At 43.6% G+C, this 27,718-nt stretch overlaps 1 protein-coding gene across 6 annotated transcripts; it reads right to left on the bottom strand.

The window, feature by feature from the left end:
• Window positions 1-1,435: 1,435 nt before the first annotated feature.
• LOC113438703 (uncharacterized) lies at window positions 1,436-27,007 on the bottom strand. 6 transcript variants are annotated; one of them, XR_015739527.1, is made up of 16 exons: window positions 26,619-26,765; window positions 23,303-23,408; window positions 19,529-20,460; window positions 18,918-19,158; window positions 18,193-18,350; window positions 17,286-17,387; window positions 16,188-16,388; window positions 14,351-14,910; window positions 11,631-11,934; window positions 10,793-10,982; window positions 9,452-9,576; window positions 7,822-7,932; window positions 6,734-6,931; window positions 5,749-5,842; window positions 3,379-3,491; window positions 1,436-2,921 (listed from the first exon to the last, which is right to left on the bottom strand). XR_015739527.1 is itself a non-coding variant. In XM_087912411.1 (15 exons), exons 3-15 carry the CDS (start codon window positions 20,397-20,399, stop codon window positions 3,431-3,433), a joined length of 3,216 nt encoding a protein of 1,071 aa, XP_087768537.1. In that variant the 5' UTR covers window positions 20,400-20,460; window positions 23,303-23,408; window positions 26,799-27,007; the 3' UTR covers window positions 1,617-3,430. The 6 variants fall into 6 exon arrangements, 4 of the variants coding, with proteins under 4 accessions (XP_087768537.1, XP_087768535.1, XP_087768536.1 ...); XR_015739526.1 differs by lacking the exon at window positions 26,619-26,765 and adding an exon at window positions 24,548-24,638; XM_087912411.1 differs by lacking the exon at window positions 26,619-26,765 and adding an exon at window positions 26,799-27,007 and having other exon boundaries at window positions 1,617-3,491.
• Between the last annotated feature and the right edge of the window lie 711 nt (window positions 27,008-27,718).

Here is a 27,718-nt window from a genome sequence, read left to right on the forward strand (position 1 = left end):
GTCAACCCCCATGGTTTGGAGTCATGGGTGCTGTAGTACATACAGCACTCTTCATCTTTTCAAGGATCAATTTGGGAAACGAAAGGGCTTAGATTTTGCAGAAGACCATGCTAGCATGCAGTAGGTTCCAGATGTTTTGGGAGACTGTTACTACCATAGCATGTTCCAGATGCTGTAGAAGAGTGCTAGCATCCAGCAAAAGTTCCAGATGTTGCAGACCATGCCAGCACTACATCAGGTTCCAGATGTTGCAGGTCATACTAGCACCACAGCAGGTTCCAGATGAATCCAGCCAGCTTTATGCCTAAAGCAGGACTAGAACTCACAGTCACCTGTTTTTTAGCCTGGTGCTTTAACCACTACCCTAAAATTGCTCTTATTCACATATAATTGTCATAGTATTACTACTCTGTGATAAAGCATGTTGTGTGAACCCCATCCCTTTGTTTACTGGTTATAAATCCTTTTTTAGGTGCCACAGTAATCTTGAATCGCCATTCAAACAAATGGTTGTAAGTCGAGGTCTACCTGCAGTGCAGGATGAACTTATCTCTTCCTTAAAAGAATCAGCCACTATCATGCCCCTGGTGGACACTCTTGAGGGAGAGGAGGAACAGCCAACAGGGAGTGGAAGTGTGGCTCTGGAGGTTGTGGAGGAGGCTGGGGAAGGGCAGAGGCCGGCTGAGCAGTCAGAGGACCCAGGCCTATCCCCTATCCATCCTAAGGCATGCAGGGAGGAGAAGATAAGGGAGAGAGGTGGTCTACTTGGGAGGAGAGGGCCTTAATTCATGGGCTGCAAGTGTGAGAACTGCATAAGAGTTTGGACCTGCATACTGGCAAATTCTGGAAACAAAGTGTGTTTTATTTTGGTTTGAGTTTATCTTGGTTGACGTCCTTCCAACAGACTGTGCCTTGTTATCGCCTTGAATTTGATAAATCTTCTGTTCGTTGTGGAAATTTTGTCACTGTAGTTTGTTTTTTTATTTCACCTCTATCTGCTCATTAAATTTGGACTGTATTGCTTTCTTTTGAAGACTATTTTTGAGTATGTTTTATCTCCAACTGAGTATTATTGAACAGTGGGGCCAAGTTGGAGGCATTGAAGGACATTTATTTACATTTTGGATTTTGTTACGTTTGTGTTACACTCTGGGTCATCACAGCCACACATACAGTACATGCTTCTAGTTGGCAGCTCCCAAGTGGTGAAGGTCTCAGTTGCTTAGCATAACTAGGATAGCAAAATGAAGGTATTCCCTCATTTATATAGGACCCCTGCTTTGATTGTGATAAGGAGAACTAAAGATCAAGCCATCCATTTCCAAAGAAAGTTGAAAAAGAGTGGGGGGTGGGGAAGCTCTAAAGTATTGTCAGGAGGAAAAACTTCAGATTTCTTGATAGGTCTCATGCCTGAAAAATCAACCATCAAACTGCGTTTGGACTCCCAACTTTTTATTTATTTTTCAGTCCATTCATATGCCACCCAGTCCTTCTGACTCCCCGTGGCTCACAACAAATAAAACACAATCAATCATAAGCAACATAAATACATTTCCAGCCCAAGGACAGCAAAAACAAACATCATAAGATCTCAGTGATCAGAGGACAAAGAAGAATGAATAAGCAATGAACCATTTATTTCACAATGGCCCGAATGCCAGAACTGGAAAAACCAAGAGCATGTATGAGTTTTTAAAAAATGGAAAAAAATGTAGGACGGTGGTAGGGCTCCAATCGGCGAGCTGAGACCATTTCTAGTGTCATTAAGTCACTGAGCCAATCCCCCTCTGCTGTCACCGTCATCTTCCTTATTTCTGCAGCAGAGGTCTCCAAACCTTGCAACCTGGCAACAACCAACCCGCACCTCCATCCTGCCTGAGGAACTCTGGGAGTTGAAATCCACAAGTCTTAAAAGTTTCCCAGTTTGGAGACCCCTGTTCTACCGGAGCAAAAGATATTGTATCTGGATGGGAAATTAAATTAGCAATTGCTGCAGTGTTAGGAGATCAGCAGAGGGCAGTAGCTGATTAAAAGTTGAACCCCCCCCCACCCCCCCCAAAAAACTTCTACAAACCCTGTTAAATCAAGTGTGCCTGAAAGCAAATGTCACACCTACCCGTTTGATTAAGTTTCATTACTGATCTAAGTAACATTATCAATGCTACAAGGCCTTCTAGCACTGATGATGTTATCTAGCTGGGTAATGAAACAGCTGCAAGAATACAGTCAAGTTCACGGAGCACTAAGTACCCCCTATTCACTTCTTTAGAGGCGTAAAAAGCTGGTTCTGGGACAGCACATTTCAGATAACTGAAGTTGGGCTTTGTCCCACAGAAGATTGCCTTCACAGTTTATACCATCTTCACTTTTTGCCATTGCTTTGGATTTTAATTTTTGCTGTGCTCTTCTTGATGCGAACAAGAAATTCACATCTGCAGAGCTAATAGCTATGCAAGCAAGGTGAAGACTACAAACAACAGCTTACTATACAAATTCCTGAGTTTCCATCTGGGGAGAGTGGAATCTTTGGACAAAGGTGACCTCTTTTTATTTTTATTTCTTTTCATTTTGCTTATGTCCTGTTTCTTAGAAAATGGGAGGCGAGGATAGGAACCTGCCTGCAGTCCAGTTACCCACAGCTGAAAATGTCAACTGAACCAACAGTGTTGTGAAAAGGTTTGCCTGAACTGATCTTTCCTGTTTCCCGAACTAGGAAATGAACTTGAGACTTTCTCTGCTTGGAAAGCAGGCACCTTCCCCGCTTTCACAAACACATATGAGGCATTCATTGTCAGTGGCAACACACCTCTCGACAAAGACAGTCCATTCCTTAGGAGAGCAAAGCCATTTTAGATCCAATTAACAATCCATGAAGGTGAGGTAACTTGAGTAGACTTCCGCCTTCGCCACTCCTTTCCTCTCTGAAAAAATAATACTGGATTTATTAGAATTGAATCAAAGGCTTTCTGCCTCTTAAAAAAAAACGTTTTTCTTCTCTGTTTTTTCTCTCTTTCTTTCTCATTATTTCCTTTCTCTCTCGTTTTTCTTCTTTCTTTCTTTCTTTCTCTCTCTCTCTCTCCCTTTCTTTTTCTCTGATTGTGATGAGCAAAGCACTTTACCCCCACTGACAAATTAGGGGGAGGAAATAATCACTTTGGCTACACATTTATTTTTTTATGGTGGGTGTGGAAAATATCATGGCACCCCCACCAATTTTTCACTCAACCTGGCAGTGAGAGGTGCTTGTAGAAACGAAGAGGTAGGTTTTCTCACACTCCACGGGAGAGCAGAAAAACAACATCCTCAACATAGATACTCCAGGAATTTGATCCGTTTTACACTGTGGTCAGTTGGCTGGAACGTTCTTCTGAGATTTACCTCTTCCTTAGATCCCAAATAGCTTTTTCTTTACGGAGGCGCTTCCTGGTAGTCAAATGGCTGAAATAATCTCACAGCGATCGCTCAGTTCAATGTTGTTGTAATTCTGTGGTCTGAAAAACCCAGAAGGAAATAGGTTAGGAAAATAGTGTGACTTCATTTGCTTAATGACATGGGCAGGCTGTTTCTGCTCTGCTTATCATAACAGAAAGCACAGAGATAGAATCAGAGAATTACAGGGACCTTGGAGGTCCTCTAGTCCAACCCCCTGCTTAGGCAGGAAACCCTATACCAATTCAGACAAAATGGTTATCCAATCTTTTTTTAAAAAAACTTCAAATGTTGGAGCATTTACAACTTCTGGAGGCAAGTTGTTCCACTGATTAATTGTTTTAACTGTCTTGAACTTACAACCATTTGTTTAGTGACTGTCCAAAGTGTCATGCCCTGTTGGAATTTGATTCTGAGGGAGAGGTGGAACAGCTGACGGAGTGGGAGTGTGGCTCCAATGGCTGTGAAGGAAACTGGGGAAGGGCACAGTCCGGCTGGGCATTCAGAGGAAGACCCAGGCCCACCCCTCTTCATCCAAAAGCATGCAGGGAGGAACGGATAAGGGAGCAACATGGGTTATGGGGGAGAAAAAGGCCCTGATTTCCTTCATTAGCTGCAGCTGGGAAAACAGGATAAAGAGGGTGTTTGCGCACAGCTCCTTGCTGGAAGCAAAGTGTGAATTATTTTAGTTTGTCAAGTCTTATCTGAGTTCTGGCATCCTCCCAACTGTGTGTTTCTCATTATCTTTTGAAGTCTTCAATTCCTTATCCTGCCCTGTCCTCGTTAATTGCTGCAGCGTGGTTTATGTTGGTTTTTATTTATAAGTTATATGTACTTTGGGTTTGGATGGAATTTCTTCCCTTTAAAAACTGTTCTTGGGAGAGTTTTTTTCTCCAGCCAAGGATAACTGGACATTGGGGGCCAAGTTGGAGGAATTAAAGGGACTTTACCTATTTTTGTGCCTTTGTTGCTTTTGTGCCACGCCCCGAGTCATCACACCAAGTTCCAATGGCATTGAAAACATTGACTGATGATCAGTTTTCACACACATGAACATTGCAGCATCCCTGCATGTTCATAGGGTCAGAATTCGGGTGCTTGGCAACTGGCGTGTATTTATAATGGTTGGACTGTCCCGGGGTCAAGTGATCACTATTTGTATCCTTCCCAGCTGACTTCCGACAAGCAAAGTCAATGGGGGAAGCCAGATCTGTTTAACGACCATACGGTTCACTTAACAACCACAGTGATTCGCTGAACAGCTGTGGCGAAAAAGGTCTTAAAACGGCCAAACTCGCTGAATAATTGCCTTGCTTAGCCATGGAAATTCTGGACACCGTTGTGGCTGTAAGTCAAGGACAACCTGTATAGACTCCAGGGGTGTAATTGGAACGGATCTCTCCGTTCTGTTTTTTAATGCATGAAGTCACCAACTGTCCTCAGTCCTCAGTAATCCAGTTAAGAAAGTTGAAGCACACTTTAGTTCAGAGAAAGCAAGCAAGCAAGCAGGGGTTGAAATCTGAAATCCGCCTTTTAAGAATGCAAAAACACACATACAAACATATGTGATTAATGGCTCATCTTTATATGTGAGCCAGGCTAGGTTGTTCAACAACTCATACTCAAATAAACAATGCTATGTTCTAGCTGCTATAGATTACTTTTGTACAGCTTTTAATCTTCAGTATAAAGTATATAACAACATGCTAGAAAGATATTGACTCAGCCTTCCATCGTTCCAAGGTGGGTAAAATGAATTATTGAGGGCAATATGTTGACTCTGTAAACCGCTTAGAGAGGACTGGAAAGCACTGTGAATATAAGTCTAAATGCTATTGCTATATACTCTTTATACAATAGCATGTTGTGTAGTGATAATTATATCTGCACATATTTCTTCTTAGGTATGTATACACAAGCATTTCCCCATCAAACCTGATTGAGGTCACGCTTTTGGAAAGAGAAAGAACTGCTAAAACATATTTTCATGTTTGTACTGCAAAAGCATCAAGGAAGCTGGAACTTGAGCTCTGGTGAAGAATATCGGAAATGTGGCAAAATGAGTAAACAAATACTTTCAGTATTTAGATACCATATTATTAGCCATTATAACTTCGAACACACATTAAGGGAATGGCTGCAAGTTGAAGAATACCTCTATTGCCCAGCACATTAAGTGGGTACGATATTGGGCAAAGACACCCATATAGGAAGATGGAGTCAGGTTCATATTGGAATATATGTTGTTAGGTTCATATTTTGGTTCCTAGATTTGACTTTCGCACAAATCCCAAAACCAGCTCTTTTATTTTTTTTTACCTTTTTATACAATAGACAGCTCCACCGATTAATAGTAGTATGAACGAAATGGAACCCAAGATCAAAAAAGCAATTTTCCAAGCTTGAAATGAAGCTGTGGAAAAAGAGGAAAAACGGTATTGTTAATATAATCCATAGTTTCTTTTAATGGTTTATGGAATCAGTGGCAAACTGTGCACCCAAAACAAGAAAACACTATTGGGAGCTTTGAATCCCCAAAAGTAAAACTGACAATTATCTGTCATAAACGCTGAAGGTCCAGAAACAATTAAATCACAACGCTTTAGGATATACATGCTGAGCTTTTCAGAACATTGCTAGGTGGGCCCAACTCATTTCTGAATGAGTAGTTTGGTACAGAATAAAATGCCCTGTATTTTAACAGTCATGAGGTTTCTAAATCAAATTTATCTAGATCGCATGACAGTTTATTTTCAATTCAGAACATCGCAAAACAAAAAGGTCCCTTCATTCATAATTGGATCCTTAAGGGTTTTCTCTATAAAATTTACACTGAAACAAAATCCATAAATATAAATGATTAATTAGGATTGCAGCCACCAAATCTTTGATCTGTCAGGATTCCAGCAATCGCTCTAATTAAATCATGATTCTGGAGCCAACCTTCAATAAACCTCAAAGGATTCATTAGAGGTGACCTACTGGCCCTGCCCTGTAGGAAGCCAACTCTGGCATATGTAATTTACAGTCACCTGTGACCCTGTTTCCCCCTCCCCGCTGGGTGTGTCATAAATCAGATTCTCCAACTGAGCACATTCACAGGCTGGGTATTCACACTCTCCAATTAAATATATTCGTGGACAAAAGCTCTGGTATTTTAGTCACAATCTGTTAAAGATAAGAGTTGGAATGTACTTTCACTTTCAACTGCTCTTCCAGTTTTCCCCCATTTTTTAATGGCAACTACTAAAACACGCATAGGAATATTTTATGAGTTGACATGGTCACTACCTGACCGGATTACCTTTAGTTATTGGTACCACTTCACTGGAAGGTGCGCAGGGTGCATTAGTTCTGAGGAATATCCCATCCACAGAAAATGGGTGGGAACTTAAGGAGAAATTCTGTTGCCATTGGATAAGGAGCTGCTGCTCTTCCGGTGATGTGGTCAGCATCCGACCAGACAGCTTCAATAGGGTATCAGAGCAAGTGAAATTCAGTTCTTCGGAAAGACAAGAAAGATGGATGGCTAGTTAGGCTTGGAAGATCAGGTCCATACATGAAGGTCCAATTAAAGTGATCTATTGTGGGATGGCTCAGTGGTTAAAGATAGTGAGCTTGTCAGCTGGAAAATTAACAGCCTGCGTTCAAGACCCAAGCACTGCATGATGGGGTGAGTTCCTATTATTTGCTCCAGCTCCTACCCACCTAACAAATCTAAAGCATGCAAATGCAAGTAGATAAATAGGTACCACTTCGTGGGAAGGTAACAGCTTTCATGCACCTTTGGAGTGTATCCATGCTGGCCACATGGCCACCAAAGCATCTTCAAACAATACTGGCTCCCTTAGCTAGGAAACGGAGATGACCACTGTGTCCTAGAATTGGACATGACTAGAGAGGGGAAAATTTTACCTTTATTGCTAAATTGCTAGACAATTTAAAATTGAGTGAAAAACACCGGCAATACGGTTATTCTCCATACAGAGAATAATTTCTCCTTTCTCATTAACAATTGCAAAATGTGATAATGGGCAATTTTTATAGGAGCTCTGGGCGTGGCATTTTAGGCTGTTTAAGGAGACCAATTTCTACATCCCTGCTTAAAACCAAGGGAGGAATATCTATGTCCCTCCAAACTACGTTAGATTGATAGTAGCTACCACCATCTTGATCATTTGGCTTTTCTTGCAGGGAACAATGGGCTCAGATATACATTCAAATTTGAGCCACCACAGATTCCCCATATTAGCTTGAAAAGGGGTGCAGCTAGAAAGCAATAACATTATTTCCACTGGCCATGACATGAATGTATTGTCCCCAGAAATATCAATCAGGAAGCAATATCAATCAATATGATGCTATGTTAAAAAAAATATGTTGGACACAAACCTTGCAAAGCACAGAGAGATATAGCACATAAACAGCTGTCTTCCATGGATCTCACTAGTGTCTGCTGGAAGTGAGCTTGTAGCTGTGGATTTTGAAGCCAGAAGGAACAGTCTACCAAGAGAAGAATAGCCATCTTAAGCACCTAATTCTGGGCAACATACATTTATATATAAAAGCAAAGAACAATATAAAAATCATACATTAAAAACGTAGTTTGAAAAACTCCTTGGAGTAGTGGTGAAAGCACCAGGCTAGAGAATGGGAGATCATGAGTTCTAGTCCCACCTTAGCCATGAAGCCAGTCATTGTTCCTCAACCCCAAGTAGAAGGCAAGGGCAAATCAGTTCTGCAAAACATTGCCAAGAATAATGCAAGGACTAGTCCATGCAGTCGCTAGAAGTCAAAAACAGGTGCAAAGGCAAACAGAAAAAACAATCCACTTCACAAAAAAACTAGCATGGGCTTTTGACATGACCCCATGATACCAAAACTCTTTTGTGGTTGTGTCTACAGCAGGTATAGTAGCATCATGCCTCTTTCTGGGAAAAGAACTAAGGTGTCAGGCCCAAAACTAAGAATAACATGTGGCAATTCTTTCAAGATGGGTATTGTTTCATGCCCATTGACAAAAAACTTGTCACACTGTGAATTCTACTATCTGCATTGACAATGTACTCTGGAAACTATTAGGGAGAGGCTGTCTTCACTCTCTTTCTCCCACACATGCAGGAGTAGGATTCTACCGGTTTGCACCTATTCGCTAGAACCGGTTGTTAACATTCCAAGCATTTTGGAGAACCGGTTGTTAGAAGAAATTACTGGCCTAATCCTGTAAGGAAGGCAGGAAGGAAACATTCTGGTGTTGCTTACAGAAACTGCCTCTCCATTATCCCTTATTACATTCTTGTCAGGACTAGACTTCCTATCTCAGAAACTTCTCTGGAGTTTATTTCTCTCCTGTGCTGGTACTTTGCTTGTGTGGAGGGACCATTCAAAGTTACAATGGCACTGAAAAAAGTGACTTATGACACTTACGACTGTTGCAGCATCCCCACAGTCATAAGAGGCCAGGCGAGGAGATGCGTGCCTCAATGTGAGTGATGTTCAGCTGGCCACGCCCAGCCAGTCACATGACCACCAAGCCATGCCCACCACCTAAACTACGCCCACAGAACTGGTTGTTAAAAAAAATTGAATCCCACCTCTGCACACATGATATCTGGGATGCTTCTTATTCCTCTGGAATGTACTCTCTCCCTCCTGGAAATCTTCCCTATATTCCATCACCTCATGTGTGGACTTCAACTCCCAGAATCCCTCAGTCACCATGTGTCAGGCCCCAAACCAGGACTAACATGTGGTGATTCTTCCAGGCCGAGTTCTTTATTGTTTCACACATATAGACAAAATCTTGCCAGACTGAAGACTTTCCTGTCTGCATCTACAGTATAATACGGGAAGTATTGAGGAGAGGCTGTCTTCGCCCTCTTTCTCTCACACAGGATATCTGGACTGCATTGCCTCTTACTGCAGCCCTCCCTGCTCAAGATCTGCCTCCCCGCCACATTCCATCACACAAGGGATGACCTCATTCTGTCTAGTTGCACACGAGACAAAAAAGACAACTTACTAGGGGTCCATAGGCACATTCTAAGATCCAGAGATTCTTGAGGACAACTATTCTCCATGCCTGGGGTGGGTTTGGAGATGAGGAAGGTTTCTTTGCAAAAAGGGCAGTAACTCGATGACCAGATTCTGCAAAAAGCAAACACAAAACATTTGTAGCACGGAAAATATTCGAGGATGGTTCAATAGATGCAGTTAAGAAACTGTTCTGGTCCACCGGCGGCCTGCAAAACTGGCAGCGGAGTTGGACAGTGGGGAGGAACATGGGCCAGGCCTGGAATATGGGGAGGGCTTGGATGACACAGAGATGGGGCCAGGGCCATCTGAGAATTATGTGCTGACTCCGGAGCCTCCAGAATCTGACATCAGTGAGGCAGAGGAACAGGGGGAGCCTGTTCCCAGTGTGCGCTTGCGCAGAGCTGCCAGAAGGCAAGAACAGTTAAGACAAAAGGTGCGAGTCGGGAGTAAGGCTTGGAGGTGATTGGCCCCTCCCATAAGACATAAAGGAGGAGTAAAGGGACACGAGCCTTTGCAGGAAGCAACTTTGTTTATTCTGGTTGGTTTAAACTCTGAAGCTCCATGTGGACTTTGTGCTCCAAATGGCCTTGGACGGCTAATTGGAAATTTAGTCATTGGCAGCATTTCAAGGGAGATAAAGATGGGTGCTTATCAGCCTTATCCCGAAAGACTGTGGCAGACTTCTGTTGGACTATTCATAAACTGTTTGGGACTCATTACGGACTGTGAATGGATATAACTCACAGCCATTGAAATAAAACAAAAGATTTTGGGGAACAGCGTGTGATTGTTACTGTCTCAGGAAGCCTTGGTCAGAACAGACATTGGGCTTGTAAACCAGAAGGTTGACAGTTTGAGACTGACACACCACATGATGGAGTGACCCCCCTGTTTTGGCCCAGCTCCTGCCCACCTAGCAGTTCGAAAGCAGACAAATGCGAGTAGATAAATAGGTACCACTTCAGTGGGACAATAACAGTGTTCCGTGCATCTTGACATATAGTGGCGCTGGCCACTTGACCACGGAAATGTTTTCAGACAGCGCTGTTTCCCTTGGCTAGGACACAGAGATGAGTAGCACCCCTAGAGTTGGACACAACTGGATGGGGGAAACCTTTATCTTACCCTTCACCTTTAATGGTGTGTGAGAATGACCTTGGGAGAAGAAGGAAGAGCTGCAGACAATAGCTGCATAAGGGGCAACCAAGCCTGCAGAAGAAATGTGGGCATGGCAAAGTCTTAGAAGGGACCCGCCCCCCCGCTTAGTTTTTACAAAAAGAAATGCAGAATAGGAGTAGAAATAACAAGACACTGTAGGGATGCTCACCTTTCTCTTTTCCCAGGTACAGAGAGTATCTGAGAGATCGTCCCAGGGCTCAACACCAAACTGTATTCTAGTTTCTCGGCAATATTTAGAGTGCCATATGGAAGTCGTACTTTACGGCTGAATAGGGCTACAGTTAGTATCTCCTGCTTCGGGAATGGGTGATTCCAGAGAGTGGGCATCACCAACTGCTCTGGAAAGAAACGGGATAAAATTAATGAAGGACCAGCATTAAAAAAAAACCATCTTCTGTCTGTTTTGTGGCTTTTTTGTGTGTCTTGATTTGGGGTCTTATTTCCTTGATTTGGTGTCTTATCAAGACACAGAAAAAGCCACAAAACAGACCGAAGATATTAGAAACACCAAACAAGCAGAACACAGCAAACTCCAAGACCTATAAACACAGACCAAGACTCCCAACCAATCAGGATGAAGAAAAAACCATTCTGGCACAGCAGTAGGCTAGCCCCAAATTTAAAACTGAAACAACTGTAAAAGTCTGACTCACAGATGAACACAATACAGAAGCCTGATGATGGCAGGTGAGATTCTGCCGAAACATTGCTACAACTTTAAAAGCACAACTATAATGACATGGGAAAATACCCGAGGATACAGATAAACCGCCAAGTGGCCTCAACTACTTTTGAAAAGAATGTAAATGACCAGCTGCCTGCAAGGAGTATCAAACCTTCCATTCTCCACCATCTAGTCAGAGCTGAAGAAGCTCCTTGGATGAAAAGCAGAACGTCTTCAAATAAAAACCAGAAAGTCCAGTTGCCTCTTGAAAAAAGCACCTTTGGGGCTTCTGGGAAGAGTTTATTAAGGACCAGCAACATACCATTAGGCTTATCACTTTGGGACGCCCGTCCTGGCCTGAGGACAAAAAGACCCTCGCTTCCAAATTTCCCTTGCAGGTGGATGCTGTTGTAAGGCCGGTTACGGTTTCCAGAGAAGAAGTGCAATGTGTATTTTTTCAAGCTGTCTCCGGGCTTCCCTTTCAATTCAATGAACTTGTATAGAAATGAGTCGTTGGCCAGGCCCACTTCATTGATGATGGCCGAAGAATTATGGATCACCTCTTTGGTGAGATTCAAGTTGAAGGACATACAAGAGTTTTCCCGAAGTGGCGTTATTTCAGTCACCTGGAAGGTGGGTAGGAGAAAGCATGTGAATTTGCAATGTTCGTTTCTTTTTAAGTTCATTTTTTAAAATTTCTAACCGCTTTCTTCCAACGAGCCCCTCGGTAGAGTTATTTTCAGAACTTAACCCTGGAGAAAAACATACGAGGGCAGGAATTTATTTAATGTAATTATTCTCATTTCAAGGCCAGCCAACTCTTTGGGAACTCGGGAGAGCTTAGAGATAAAAAGAGAAACAATAATATAGAAAAATAAATTGTGACTGAGCAGAAGAACAAAACACCCGATTGTAAGCCAAGCACTAACTCTAACAAAACCATGCTATTCCAAGCCTGGAAGAACAAACCGGCTTCCTGAATATCATAAGAATGGGAGATGCATGAATAATATTGGTTAGGGTGCTGCGTAGTGGTTAAAGCACCAGGCTGGAAAACAGGAGACTGTGAGTTCAAATCCCACTTCAGTCATAAAAGCCAGTTGACAGACTTTGGGCCAATCACTGGGAGATGGTGAGTTCTAGTCCTGCCTTAGGCATGAAAGCCAAGTGAGTGACTTTGGATCAATCACCAGGAGACTATGAGTTCTAATTCTGCTTTAGCCATGAAAACCAGTTGGGTGACTTTAGACCGGTCCCTCTCTCTTAGCCCAACCTTCCTCTCAGAGTTGTTGTGGGAAAAATGTGTTGGATACGTTCACCATCTTGGATTGTTTGTAAAATATAATAATAATAATAATAAAAGCGAGATATAAATAAATAAATATGAATAGATGAGACCAACATGCCCACCTTCTCCAGGATCTTCCTTCGATCAGCGGTCAGCCAGATGTTTCTGAGAAATTCACTCAAGTGTAAAATTTAACCTAATTATCAGGTTTGGTGACACATTATTTCTGAATGTTGACACAATCAAAACCCCAGTGGAATAAAACTCAAAGTCTATTTCAGCCCACATCCTGTTTCCTTCTGGAAAACCCTGTGAGGAGGACTTTTACACCCAATAAACTCTGTCAACCTCCTACCTCCATCAACTGTGGTTGAAGTTAATGAGAGATGACTTGATTCTGCTAGAAAGGTGATTTAGCAGAGCTGGATTTGGGAGGGTTGTCAGATATCATGTGGCTACAGCTAACTCCTCCATGAGCTGCTCAGTATGGTTGGAAGCAGGGATCTCTAACCTTGGCCACTTTAAGACTTGTGGACCAACTCCCAGAATTCCCCAGCCAGGCATGAAGTCAACAACTCTTAAAATGGCCAAGTTTGGAGATCCCCAGTTTACATCATAGCAATAGCACTCTTGGACTTATACGCTGCTTCACGGTGCTTTACAGCCCTCTCTAAGCGGTTTATAGAGTCATCCTATTTGCCCCCAACAATCTGGGTCCTCATTTTACCGACCCCAGAAGGAGGGAAGGCTGAGTCAACTTGGAGACGGTTGGGATCAAACTGCTGGCAGTGGGCAGAGTTAGCCTGCAACACTGCATTCTAACCACTGTGCCGCAAGGGCTCCTACTAGCAATAGCACTTAGACTTATATACCGCTTCATAGTGCTTTAAAGACCTGACTAAGTGATTTACAGAGTCAGCCTCTTGCCCCCAACAATTTGGGTCCTCATTTTACCCACCTTGGAAGGAGGGAAGGCTGAGTCAAAGTTGAGCCTGGTGAGATTTGATCTGCCAAATTACAGTTAGCAGGAGTAGCCTGCAGTACTGCACTCTAACCACTGCTCCTCATAACATTCATCATAACATATATCACTAGCTCGATACCTGTGCTTCACTACAAAACCATGTGGTCGGGCTTAGTTTTGGGGAAGGAAAATAAGGAGGAAAAAAATCTGTCTCTGCCTACCAGCATCCATCGATATTCATCTGGCTAGCATCCTGTCAGTGTGTGAGAGAGTTGAGGGCTGCCTGGAAACCGAAACAGTATTTGCTTTGTGAGCAAGGAGGAGCAAGGAAGAGCCTGGGCGTGGCATAGCTCAACTGTTCTGTACTCAAGCTGCTTGGTGCTGTAAAAGTGAAAGTGAAAGTGAAACTCCTCTCCTCTGCTTGTGTTTTGCCATTTGGAAGAGATTTCTTTTCAGGTGGGGAGGGGGAGTAGAATTCCTTAGCATTGGAGTGTGTTAACAATAATAATACACGAAATATTAATGCTCTGATAGTCATTTTGAAAAATCCTTTCTTAGTGAGCACCTAGAAGAGGAACATACGTGCCAAATTTCAAGTTTGTAGGCTTTATGGATTTGGGATTTTGTGACGATGTGTGAGTGGCATTTCGCTTTTATATATAGGTAGATTAGCCTAGTCAATGATGGTTGACTCAACCAACTATGCTAAATTAAATCGGAGTAAAACAAAAAAGCAGACACGGACACTTGGCTGACCTCTGTGGCTCCTCTTACTCAATAGCCATTTTACCTGGAAACTCTTAGGATCTCTGGGCTTCAGGCTGAGGCATCGGCTGATGGATTCATCTTCAGTGCTATGAGAATCATTTTCATGGAGGATGTTCTGCCCAGGAGTGAGTAGAGCCACAAGTTTGTCAGCTTTTTCTGCCCCTCGCGCTCTGTACACCACAGCATCAACCAGCCCATCAACGGTCACCTGCATGTTGTTTGTATAGACAGGATTGGCGTTGCGGTAGAGCGCCACGGCGTCTACACCGTTTTGGATGGTGGACTCTGGCAAAAGAAGCGAGGGCTTGGGGGTGACTCCACCACTCCCTACAAGGAAGTAGCCCCGCTCATTGGTTGAGTAGCCTGTCAGGTTCAAGACTTTGTAAGCCAAGTTGTTCCTGCCGTTGTACAGGACGAGCCAGTAATTCTCGAGTGAAAACGGCGCTTGTCCTGGGTAGAAGAGTTCAATGTATTCCGTGTCTTCTCGAGAGCCAGGATTGTCCGCATTCACTTCGTTGATAAGCAACCACAGGGGTGAAGTTGGAGGTTCTCCAGTTGTCCGTGGTTCTTCTGAAGTGGCATCTACAATGAACCAAATCTTGTCACTTTAAACCAGGGTTCTCCAAACTTGGCAACTTTTAAGACGTGTGGACTTCAACTCCCAGAATTTAAAGGCATGAAAGAAGTGATAATAGTTTTGACAACCCTCATCTTATTTTTAATCAAACTTCACGAGCTAGTAGAGTCAAAGAGAGACAGAAAACATCTGAAGACACTTTGGTGAGCTTCAGAGTTGGGAAAAGGTTTGAATCAGACTCTCCACAATCCTAACCCAACTTCTTGAAAGCATCCAGTTGGCAAGTTGATAGGACCAAGCTGGGGACTGATTGTCCCGGAGCAAATACACCTGTATGGTTGCTAAAGATCTATACCAGGGGTCCTCAAACTTGGCAACTTTAAGACTTGTGGGCTTCAACTCCCAGAATTCTGAGAGTTGAAGTCCACAAGTCTTTAAAAAGTTGCCAACTTTGGAGACCTCTGCTTTAGACTGAACACACAAACGTTTCATTGTAGGGTAAGCAGCTGATGTTTTTCTTTCCTGATCACTAAGGAGAAAAGGGGGTTTACAGTCAACTTATGACCATTCATCCAGCAAACTTTCAAAATTATGACGGCACTGAAAAAAATGTGAATTACAACCAATCCTCACACTTATGACTGTTGCAGCATCCCTGCGGTCACATGATCCAAATTTGAACACTTGGCAAACCAGTACATATTTACGACAGTTGCAGTGTCCCTTGGTCATGTGATCGCCGTGCTGGCAGGGGAATTCTGGGAGTTGAAGTCCACCCATATTCAAGCTGCCCAAGGTTGAAAAACACTTATCTTAAAAGCAAAGGTTCCCCTTGCACATGCGTGTTAGTCATTTCTGGCTCTAGGGAACAGTGCTCATCTCCATCAAAAAGCCAAAGAAGAGCCAGTGCTGTCTGAAGACGTCTCCGTGGTCATGTGGCCGGCAGGACTAAACGCCCTCGAAGGCACACAGAATGCTGTTCCCTTCCCACCAAAGGGGTCCCTATTTTTCTACTTGCATTTTTACATGCTTTCAAACTGGCAGGTTGGCAGAAGGTGAGACAAGGAACGGGAGCTCACTCCGTTACGTGGCTCTAGGGATTCAAACAGCCAAACTGCCGACCTTTCTGATTGACTAGCTCAGCGTCTTAGCCCCTGAGCCACCGCGTCCCTAAGTAACTTATCTTAAGGCCAAGCAATTCTTGCGTTCCACAAAATGGTGAATGGCGAATCCTTTTGTGCTCTGGGAGCGGTGTGTTCTCCCGTCCATCGCACCACTATACCTGGAGGTGTGTCTGTCCCATCTGCACTGCTAGAAAAAGTCTTCACGACTATGCTGTGGTTCTGGTTTCCAAAATGCAACCATTCTTTACTCTGCTCCAAGATTGAGAGGGCCTGCAACTCACGGTCCAGCTGTTCTGTTGACCGGGCACTCAAGAGGGCAGTGAAAACCAGCTCTCTGCCTTCACAGGTTAATACAGGATCTGTCACAAGAGGAGCGAAAGGAAAAAAAAAATCTCACTGTTGGTCTTAAATTTCTTTCCCAAATTTTTTCATTACCTATTTTTCACTATTAGCATCGATCTGAATCTCTTTTCAATTTCAATTCAGGTCTCTCTCTCTCTCTCTTTTTTTTTTTACAGTTCGCTACCTATCCTCAACACACGCTAGAAGATCGGGGAGTAAATCAAACCGTAATACAGTTAATAAACGCAAATGGCTGTTTCATCAGCTGAACTATTCTATTCATTTATACAATTCAAGGAACCAGCCAAGTGGTGGGATTCAATTTCTTTTTTACTATTGGTTGGGTATGGCTTGGTGGGCGTGGCTGGGTGGGCATGGCAGGGGAAGGCTACTGCAAAATCCCCATTCCCTTCCCACCCCACTAACCTGCTTTCCAGCTCCCTTCTCCTGTGCACGGCAACCAAAGGAGACCCAGCCGATCAGCTGGGACTCAATGGGAGGCAGAGAAGAGATGGGGTTGGCGGGGCCAGTCAGAGGTGGGATTTGCCGGTTCTCCAAACTACAAAAAATTTCCGCTACCGGTTCTCCAGAACTGGTTAGAACTGGCTGAATATCACCTCTGAACCAGCCAACTGATCTTTTTTTCTGCCACAGATTAAGCCATGAAAGAACACCACCAAGTTTTTCTTCCTTTGGTTTCAGTTGTGGTGTTAGGACATTTCCCACACATTTGTTCATTTGTCCAGGGATGTCTTAGCCTCGTTTGTGAGCTTGTTAAGGATCTTACGGGAGGGTTTTTATAAAACAAACAAACAAACATGGAACCATGGTCTTTGTTGATTCTTTCTACTGTGGCTTTCTTTTTTAAGCCATGGGTCTGAAACACTCCAAGAGAAATGTACCACTCCGCTCACCTTTGAAATAGGCTGGGGAAAAACTGCAGTTGCATCGTTTCTCCAGAGACTGGGCCAAAGCTCTCGGTATCGTGCCTTCGTCCTGAGGTTTTTGATGGCAACCTTAAGGTGCAAAAGACACAGAAGAAAGATGAACTGAAAGAGACAGAGAAGATATAAGGTTTGTAATGTGTTTACACCCTCCCTCTCAGGTGCAAAGGCTCAGGACCTTTACAGTTAGCAGAATCTGCATTAACAGAATCTTGCAAGTCTGAAAGTAGAATGGAATGGAATGGAATAGAATAGAATAGAAAAAAGAATAGAATAGAATAGTATAGAAAATAGAATAGAATAGAATAGAAAATAGGATAGGATAGGATAGAATATAGAATGGAATGGAACACAATAGAATGTAGAATAGAATAGAATGGAATGGAATGGAATGGAATGGAATGGAATGGAATGGAATGGAATGGAATGGAATAAAGAATAGAATAAAGAACGAACAGAATAGAATAGGGAATGAATAAAATAAAGAATGAACAGGAATAGAGAATTAATAGAATAAAGAATGAATAAAATAAAGAAAGAATAGAAAAGAGTAAAGAATTAATAGAACAAAGAATTAATAGAATAGAATAATAACTTTATTGTCACTCTGAATGTCACTTTGATTTCTATTCTAAAGCTTCCATGGTCTCTTTTACACCCTGAGAAAATAAGGAGGGGGTCCCTTTTGAACCCCTTGCCCCACCCATTATCCACCCGAAGGCTATGCTGCCTCTTATTTGGCTGTTCCCTTGGCCGCATCACTTGGCTTCTTCCCCCGAGGTCTTTCTCACTAACTTATTACAGTACATTTGGTGCAATCCCATGCTTCAATTCACACACATTCCCCCACTGTCCCCCTCCCCCAGGTAGAGCTTACCTTCCACTTGAAAAAAAAAGGAAACCTTCTGGCTAAAGCGCATCTTCGGGCAGTCGTTGAACTGCAAAGGCGTGGGCTTGGCGAGGGCATAAGAGGAGGCATCGCGGGAGATGGAGCAGCAGAAGCACCGGCTGACAGATGCACCATCCGCCTGGGAACTGATGGAAAGGATCAGAGGGGAAGAGAAAAGTCCATAATTAATCAGAGGGAAAGGCTGGCAGAGAATGTGGGTGTCAACTTTGGAAGCCATATTAGCACCAGATGCTTCCATACTGCCGCATTCTTAAGCCTGGGAAAATGGGAGGGGGGAGTTTTGTGGTGTGTATGTGGTTAGACCTAATAGCATTCTTTTTCTAAGTCAAGGCCATGTTATTTCTGCACCTGGGTGAGGGGACGTCTCAAGTTGGGACGGATGGTGATTGGGGCATGTGATGCGATGATGGGTGCAGGGGGGGTGGATTTGTAATTTTCTACTTATTGGAGGGAAACTGGGAACTTTCAGATTCGGGATTTCCCGGATGTGCCAGTTTACTACTCTAATAAAAGGAAACTTTGAGAACCTGTCTGCCTCGGGGTTATTTATCAGAGTTGAGGTTTATCTGGAATGCTGACAGTTAGGAAATGCAGAAATGACTGAAGCGATTCTAAATAGTTTATCTTCTGCAAAATGGGCAAGAAGGTAGATGCTTTTCTAAACAGAATGGGCCAGCTCCCAGCTTCCTTACTGTCTGCTCAGGTAGAAGAGAGGCTTCCCAGGGGTCAAGGAGTCCAGCAGCTCCAAATCCGGCTGTTCCACTGTTGTGTACACCAAGGCATCCAGAAGGTCTGGTGTCGCCGTGACGCTGGAGCCCACCCCAAAGTGGCTGATGGACCCTCTGTACAGGGTAATGGCGTTGGTGCCTGCTTTGAGAAGCGGGGTGCTGGAATTCTGGAGGAAAGTGAAATTCTGAAAGTGAGCTGCGCCCCCTGAAAGAAAGAGAACCTTAATGTAGCATTTTTAAAGGAGGCCTGTATAGGTATCCTCGACTTACAAACACAATGCACCCTGGCATTGATCTACCCAATGGCTACTGATTGTGCTGGCCAATGGATCCTGTGTCAGAAACTGTATAAACAAGATATATAGAAAACTGAAGCGGCTGTGAAAGCCTGACTCACAGACGAACACAATAAAGAAGCCTGATGATGGCAGATGAGATTCTGCCGAAACGTTGCTACAACTTTAAAAGCACAACTATAATGACGTGGGAAAATACCCGAACAAAGCTGAATACCATACACGTAAGTACCCGCGAAAATTTAAGAAAACATATATATAGAAAGTATCTAACCTTACCTGGGATTTTGGACAGTCCTGAACCCAACAGAAGTAACCCATCGGGAGAAGTTTCACCCTTGACTTCCATGACAGAGTAGATCTTCTGGGTTCTTCCTTCTATCAGCACCATCACCAGGTCCTTCACCTCTACGGAAGGGGGACCTTGGAGCTCCACAAACTCAGCATCTCTGGGTGAGGATGTCAACTTAACCTCATTGATGAGCACCACAGAGGCATTCAACTGCGAGAAAGGGATGCAGTGATTATCGGAGCCTGGGGTTGGTGCACCCACTTGGAAGAACCTCTGAGAATCCATCCCTTGGCACCTCTCTAGAGATTCGTCATCGGTGGTCCGGAAGAAAGGGTCCTCCAAGAAAGCTTCTGTGCCAGGGGTCAGAACTCGAATTAACTCATCTGCTTTGTCCCTTTTATTAGATTTATGAACCAAAGCGTCCTCCAGGCCTTCGTTGTCTACAGGCATGCCTACGTACAAGTCCGACCTCCCAAAATAGACAGCAATGGCATCCGGTCCATTCTGGATTGTGGCCTTCGAGAGGATTATAGCTGGCCTTGGGACGAGGTTGCCAGACCCAATCAGGAGAAAACCTTGGTCATCTGTGGAAAAGCCATCAAGATCCAAGACTTCGTAGGCCATGTTTCCCTTCCCGTTGTAGAGGACTAAATGATACCCCTTCAAAGCAACGCTTCGTCCGCTGACATGATAGAGTTCTAAATACTCCATGGTATCATCTCCTGGATTATCTGCATTGACCTCATTAATCAGGAGGGTCGGCTTCCTCTTTTGGCCCCGGATGAGGTTCTGTGAATTCCCTTCGCGCAACCAGAAGCACAGAAGGATCACAGATGCACAGATCAAGCCAGATCCCATGACGGCAGAGACAAGCTGTTGTCCAGGAGCCTAAACAATCTGGTCCACTTTCCAAACAGGTCTGCACAAAACAGAAAAGAAAATAGCTGGGGGAAAAGAGCAAACAGGATGCAAAGGAATAATAGATATTCCACCGTCACAACAAACGATGATGAACGCACCAGGATATAGACGCCTCAGATCCAAACAAGAATGACAAGGAAGTCCCCTGCTCTTCTACAGTTATAATCTCCGTTTTATAACTTTATCCTTTTCATTAATAGAACAACAACAGAAATTAAAAAGCCGTACTTTCCTTGTAAATCATTGCCAACCTGGCCATAATCAGGATGATCCAAAGCAATAGCAAATACCCTTATCTTGGAAAGGACTTGTAGCTTGGAAACGGCAACGAATAGTGCATACCAATAAAGTATATGGTAATACACATTTTTTTTTTCCTTTTCAACCTTCTTCTTATTCCTCCTTCCGAAGAGAGAATTGCCAGTCTGTGGCCAGAGGAGAGCGAATAAAATTAGTTGAGAGAGGATTTGCTTAAGGGGGAAATATTTCTTAAAAATTGCGCATCTGAGAAAAAGGATGAGGTTAACCAGGGGTGGGCTGCTGGGGGTTCGTAGGAGTTCGGGAGAGCCCCTAGCTAAGATTCTGTGCAAATCCCACTCCTGGCTGGCCCCGCCCACTCCACCCCGCCCCTCCCAGGAGTCCCCATGTGGCCCGTTTTGGATGCAGGTAAGTGCAGGGCCTGCATAGAAGTTCAGGGAGGATGAAAAATGGGCCTCCCAGAAGTTCAGGAAGGCCAGAAATGGGCCTCTTTCTGGCTTCCAGAGAGCCTCTGGAGCCCTGGGAGGCTATTTTCGCCCTTCCGGAGGCTCAAGGAAACCCTCCAGAGCTCAGGGAGGGCAAAAATGCCCCCTCCCCACCGTGGTGCAGGAGGTCGACTAGGCCATGCCCACCATGGCTGTTAGGAATCTGTCCATCAATTAGTTGGGTTGGCAATATATAAACCAACAATGTATGTTTGTACCTTTAAGACAAAATCACTGTATTGATTTATACTACGTATATTCCGATTGGTTGATTATGTTGCAAATTACCATAAGAGGGAGCTAGAGATCTTAGCTTGCTCTCTCTGACATTCTGTCTCTCTGACATTCTGTTGCTATCTAAGGTTCTCTGTTGCATTTATGCTGTGCTTATACTTTGATATCTTTGTTTTACTGTAAATGACAAAGGCAACTGGTAAGAAGACTTTGTAATTGGATATTATTTGGATTGTTAAATGTATATGACCTGGACCATTTACTGGACTGTGCTATTTCTTATAGTAAACGTTAACTCAATTTAGTGTATCTGTGTATGGCTGGATAATTATTCATAACTATTCTCATAAACGTTTCCATGTGCATATCCTTGTTACTCAAGGGTTATTCTGTACATATCATAGCAATGGACACGCCCACCCAGTAACCAGGAAGAGAACCAGTCGCTAAAATTTTTGAAGCCCACCCCTGAGGTTAACCATGGTTTATTCGGTCCCTTTTGCTTGGATTCTCATACAGGTAGTCCTTGACTTATGACCCCAAAATGAGGCCAAAATTCCTGTCGGTAAGCGAGACAGTTGTGAAGTTTGTCCCATTTTAAGACCTTTCCTCCCACCATCGTTAAGTGAATCATTGCAGTTGTTATGTCAGTAACACGGTTGTTTAAGTGAATTAGTTTTCCCCATGAGCTTTGCTTGTCAGAAGGTCACAAAAGGGGACTATGTGACCCCGGGACGCTGCAACCGTCATAACTAGGAGTCAGTTGCCAATCAGCTGAATTTCGATCACATGACCACGGGGATCCTGCCATGGTCATAAGTGTGAAAAACGTACATTTTCAGTGCCACTGAAACTTCGAACGTTCACTAAATGAATGGTTGTAAGTCAAGGATGACCTGAATGGATGTCACTTGAAAAATATTATTATTCCATTCAAACATACCACTAAATTTAACCGAGTCCTGTCCTTATAGCTGATTTGTACCGTATCATTAATCTTATACTTTACAGGAACAATTTATTAGGTTATCTTAAGAATATATAATGAGTCAATATTGGTATAACCCTGAAACATTAATACATGAAATTTTACGGCCTCACGTTATCTGTTATTTCCATTCACTTAATAAAACACAATAAATCCACTCAGCTTTAGACTTCCCCTTCCACATTAGGTCAAAATATTTACTTAACCATGGTTGGTAATAAGCCGTAATCGGCGAGACCACATCTGCTAAGCCACACACTGTCACTGTCCCAAACCTAATTCCACAAAGACAAATAAACATTTTTACAGTGAGGTATGGGATAAAAGCAACTGATTTTGTTGTCGTTTATGATTAGGGAATGAATGAGTTGCGCATCAGAAAAACGTAGGTGGGTTTCCGGCTCCTTTTTTAAAATTCCACTGTAAAAACTGTGGTTTACACACAAAGACACCAAGACCACAGCCTGGATAAGCTCATATCCTGTTATTGGTGAAAATAACTTTTTGATTAACAACGTGTTGATGCGCAAATAGGTCAGAGAGGAAAAACGCTTTACAAAATGCAATTCTAGCAGCTCTGTCGCATTAAAACCCGTTGCTGTTAACACCCTCCCACTAAAGTTTTCAGAAATCGTAACCACTACACCCTCTTTCGCCCACTAAGTTGCACACTTCAGCTTCCTGGAATGAATCCCTGGGTGTGATATTCTTAACAGCTTCAATTTATGTTTTCTTTGGCTGTTTTCAAAATGGAAAGCATTCTGAGCTATTAAGCAGGAAGTTTGCATTTCTAGTTTTATTCTGTCTTGTATAACCCTTGTTTTCTCCAAAGTTTGACCTGTCAAAACCACGGGAACAGTACAGTGTTTACCCACCTGTCACGTTAACTGGAAGGTTGGGAAGACCACAATATTAAAAACAAAAGCAGATCTTCCGCGGCACCAGAAAAATGCTTCCACAGCCAATGTAGGTATCCATCTCCTGGAACAGCAAAGAACAGAAAATAAAGAAGCACTACTAGGCTGGGCAGAGATTACATTGCATTAATATAGAATAGTGATTATCGTATTGGTTAAAGCGTCAGCCAAGATTGATATAGTTCACATCTGCATTTGGTTACCAACCTACCACCATTACAGTCTGCACCACGGATCTTAACAAATCTTGAGTGGAGTGGAAGTGGAATGGAGTAGAGTAGAGTAGAGTAGAGTAGAATAGAAAAGAATAGAAAAGAAAAGAAAAGAATAGGAAAAAATAGGAAAGAATAGAATAGAATAGAATAAAATGGGAAAGAATGGACTGGACTGGACTGGACTGGACTGGACTGGACTGGAATAGAATAGAATAGAATAGAATAGAATAGAATAGAATAGAATAGAATAGAATAGAATAGCTTTATTGGCCAAGTGTGATTGGACACACAAGGAATTTATCTCCAGTGCCTAAACTCTCAGTGTACATACAAACAACAAAGTGATAGGTCATAGATAATAATTACTATCATTAATCATAAGACACAAAAACCAGTGATAAATTCTGGATTCTTCTCAGCAGAAAGTAGTAGGAAAGATCAGAAGATGAGAAAGATGAGAAGGATAATAGCAATGTAGCCTACTACATGGGTAAATATATTTAGGTCTAAGACAGCGGTGTAGGAATTAGGTGTTCAGTAGAGTGATCCCATGGGCTGGTGGGATGGGGAAGTATCTCTGTTTCTAATCTGCACTTGGTTACCAACCTATACCCTGCATCTTAAAAAATCTTACAAGAACAGAACAGAACAGGGTAAAATACCAATCTACCACATCTTGCATTGCTGATCTTAACAGGTCTTGTAAGATAGGATAGGATAGGATAGGATAGGATAGGATAGGATAGGGGAGGGGAGGGGAGGGGAGAGGATAGAAATTAGGACAGGACAGAACAGAACAGAATAAAGTTACAAATCTACCACTGTCTGCACCGCGGATCTTAACAATCTTACAAGAACAGAACGGAACAGAGTAGAATACCAATCTACCACACCTTGCATTGCTGATCTTAACAGGTCTTGTAAGATAAGATAGGATAGAAATTAGGATAGGACAGAACAGAACAGAATAAAGTTACCAATCTCCCACCGTGTCTGCACCGTGGATCTTAACAAATCTTGCCAGACTGTTATACCGATGCTCTAGATATCATTGTGAGAGAAAGAAAAAAGAAAGAAAAACTTCAACACACAAAGAGGATTGGTAACACGTCAGTTGGCACACGCAGCGTTTGTGGGAAGCCACCATTGTCTTCAAAGACCTCTGAGTCAAGGGCTCTGCCAATCAACACAGCCGCTGTGTTTTATTAACTCCGGGTGAGGGTGAAGGTTGACAATCAGGTTGGCTTTCAGGATTGGTTGACCAAGCCCCATTCCTACATCGAAACTCTTGCAAAATGGTTCACGATCGGGAAATTCCCTTGAAAGTGAAATCACGGTGTTTTTTTTAAATAGCTGGATTGAAGCCACAGCAAAGCAAAGCAAAGCACAAGGCTAATGTTTAAATATAGTCACTCTCCCCAGTTCTAAGGTTCTGGGAGAAAGTGACGGGGCTTTATATTTATTATTTGATTTGATTGCTATCCTGTTTTTATTCGTTTCTATAAATATGAAGATATCTCATATTCCTTCTTCCTCCTATTTTCTCCACAGCAACAACCCTGTGAGGTGAGTTAGGATGAGAGAGAATGATTGGCCCAAAAGTCACCCAGCTGGCTTGCATGGCTAAGGCGAGACTAGAACTCCCAGTCTCCTGGTGATTGGCCTAAAGTTACCCAGCCGGCTTTCATGGCTAAGTTGGGACTAGAACTCACTGTCTCCCGGTGATTGGTCCAAAATCACCTATCGGGTTTTGTGCCTAAGGCGGAACTAGAACTCTCCTGGTGATTGGTGCAAAGTCACCCAGCTAGTTTTGCACCAGAGGCAGAACTAGAACTCACTGTTTCCTGGTGATGGGCTCAAAAGTCACCCAGCTGGCTTTCATGTCTTAAGGTGGAACTAGAACTCACAGTCTCCTGGCAATTGGCCCAAAGTCACCCAGCTGGTTTTCCTGACTAAGGTGGGACTAGAACTCACTGTTTCCTGGTGATTGGTCCAAAGCCACCCACTTGGCTTTCATGCCTAAGGCAGGACTAGAACTCACGATCTCCTGGTTATAGCCTGGTGCCTTAACTGCTAGAGTATAGACCACATTGGCTTTCTTTGTACAGAGCACAATAAATGAATACATAAATAAATAAAAATAAAAAATAAATAAAAATAATTAAGTAACCTGAACAACAACAACAACAAAATCTAAAGGATACCTTTTCTTTAGTTCTTACACAAGAGAAAAACAACTGGGCTATTTCTACCCATCCTTGCCCAGTTATGAAACAGGGGGTTTTGTTTGCACCACCGCAAGCCATGGTTTGCTTAACTATGGTTTAAATAAGCTGCAGTGGACTGGATTTGCCCAGCACCCCGGCCAACAATCAGGGCTGGCCTTTCAGAAGCCAAAGCCCCAGCCGAGCTGGTTAACTCAACAGCATCAGCAGCCCGGCGGGTGAAAAGAAGAAACAGGCATTTCAATCTTTTCCATTTTCTCCCCGGTTCCCGCAGCTCGGCTGAGCCCAGCCCAGCTTCGCCGCTCACCTCCTTCCCTTCTCCTCTCCAGAAGTGGGGCTCAGCCAAGCTGAAGCCAGCCCAGGGGAGGCAGAGCTCATGGGGGGGGACCAAGGGGAAGATCGCCCCGCTGAGCCAAGATGAGCAAGACCGCGAGAGGAGGAGGGTCAGAGGAAGCTCTTTGGAAAGAGGAAACGTGGCAAGGATAAAAAAAAAAGAAAGAAGAGAGAAAGCCCTTTCATTTCCTTCCCTTCATCTCTTCGTCCTTTCCTTCCCTTCCCTTCCCTTCCCTTCATCTCTTCTTCCTTTCCTTTTCCTTCCCTTCATCTCTTCTTCCTTTCCCTTTCCTTCCCTTCCCTTCATCTCTTCTTCCTTTCCTTCCCTTCCCTTCATCTCTTCTTCCTTCCTTCCTTCCTTCCTTCCTTCCTTCCTTCCTATCAACCTATTATGTCTATCTATCTATCTATCTATCTATCTATCTATCTATCTATCTATCTATCTATCTATCTATCTATCTATCTATCTATCTATCTATCCCTTTCCCCTTCCCTTCTTACCTTTCTTTTCTTGTTTGAAAGGGGGGGGGGAGGAGAAAAGCGCGCAACCAATGAAAGATGAACCATCTGCAACCCTCCCCCCCGGGGCAAGGAAGGGTGGCCGGGCGTCGCAAGGCGCATCTCGCTCAGGTTTCCAACGCGCGCCCTGCCCAACCTCCGCTCCGCCTCCGGCCAGCTCACCCCCCACTCGCGGCTGCCAGGTCCACGCCGAAGAGCTTCCACGCCAAGCGGGGGCCGAGAAAAACTCCGGGTTGCCTGGCTGCCTCCTCGCAGCCCGCCCTCGGGGCTCTGAGGGTCTCCCGCTGCAAACGCCGAGAGCCTTAGAAACGCTATTGCGTTGAGGGGGGGGGGGAGGCGCCTGGATTCCCCCCCTTCTTTTCAAAATCTGGGACTGGGCGGGTTTAATTGGGATTTTCCCTTAAGGGTTAAATCACGGGGTTTCTTTCTTTCTTTCTTTCTTTCTTTCTTTCTTTCTCCCTCTCTCTCCTTCTCCCTCTCTCTCCCTCATTTCCTTCCTTTCTCTCTCTCTCCCTCCCTCCTTTCTTTCTTTCTTTCTTTCTTTCTTTCTCCCTCTCTTTCTCCCTCTCTCTCCTTCTCCCTCTCCCTCCCTCATTTCCTTCCTTTCTCTCTCTCTCCCTCCTTTCTTTCTTTCTTTCTTTCTTTCTTTCTTTCTTTCTTTCTTTCTTTCTTTCTTTCTTTCTCTCTCCCTCTCTCCTTCTCCCTCTCCCTGCCTCATTTCCTTCCTTTCTCTCTCCCTCCCTCCTTTCTTTCTTTCTTTCTTTCTTTCTTTCTTTCTTTCTCTCTCTCTCCCTCTCTCCTTCTCCCTCTCCCTGCCTCATTTCCTTCCTTTCTCTCTCTCTCTCCCTCCCTCCTCTTTCTTTCTTTCTTTCTTTCTTTCTTTCTTTCTTTCTTTCTTTCTTTCTTTCTTTCTTTCTCTCTCCCTCCCTTTCTTTCTTTCTTTCTCTCTTTCTTTCTTTCTTTCTCTCTCTCTCTCTCTCTCTCCTTCTCCCCCCATTTCCTTCCTTCCTTTCTCTCTCTCCCTCCCTCCCTCCCTCCTCCCTCCCTTCTTTCTTTCTTTCTTTCTCTCTCTCTCTCTCTCT

The sequence above is a fragment of the Pseudonaja textilis genome, chromosome 14, assembly GCF_049901715.1.
Source record: "Pseudonaja textilis isolate UNSWEBS1 chromosome 14, rPseTex1.2, whole genome shotgun sequence".
Lineage (NCBI taxonomy): Eukaryota > Metazoa > Chordata > Lepidosauria > Squamata > Elapidae > Pseudonaja > Pseudonaja textilis.

Coding starts and splice junctions, on each gene's coding strand:
- LOC113438703 (XM_087912411.1), bottom strand. CDS start 20,399: ATGGGATCTGGCTTGATCTGTGCATCTGTGATCCTTCTGTGCTTCTGG. Junction 16,389..17,285: donor TTCCCCAGCCTATTTCAAAG/GTGAGCGGAGTG, acceptor CTCTTGTGACAG/ATCCTGTATTAACCTGTGAA. Junction 9,577..10,792: donor GTACCTGGGAAAAGAGAAAG/GTGAGCATCCCT, acceptor TGCTTTTTGCAG/AATCTGGTCATCGAGTTACT.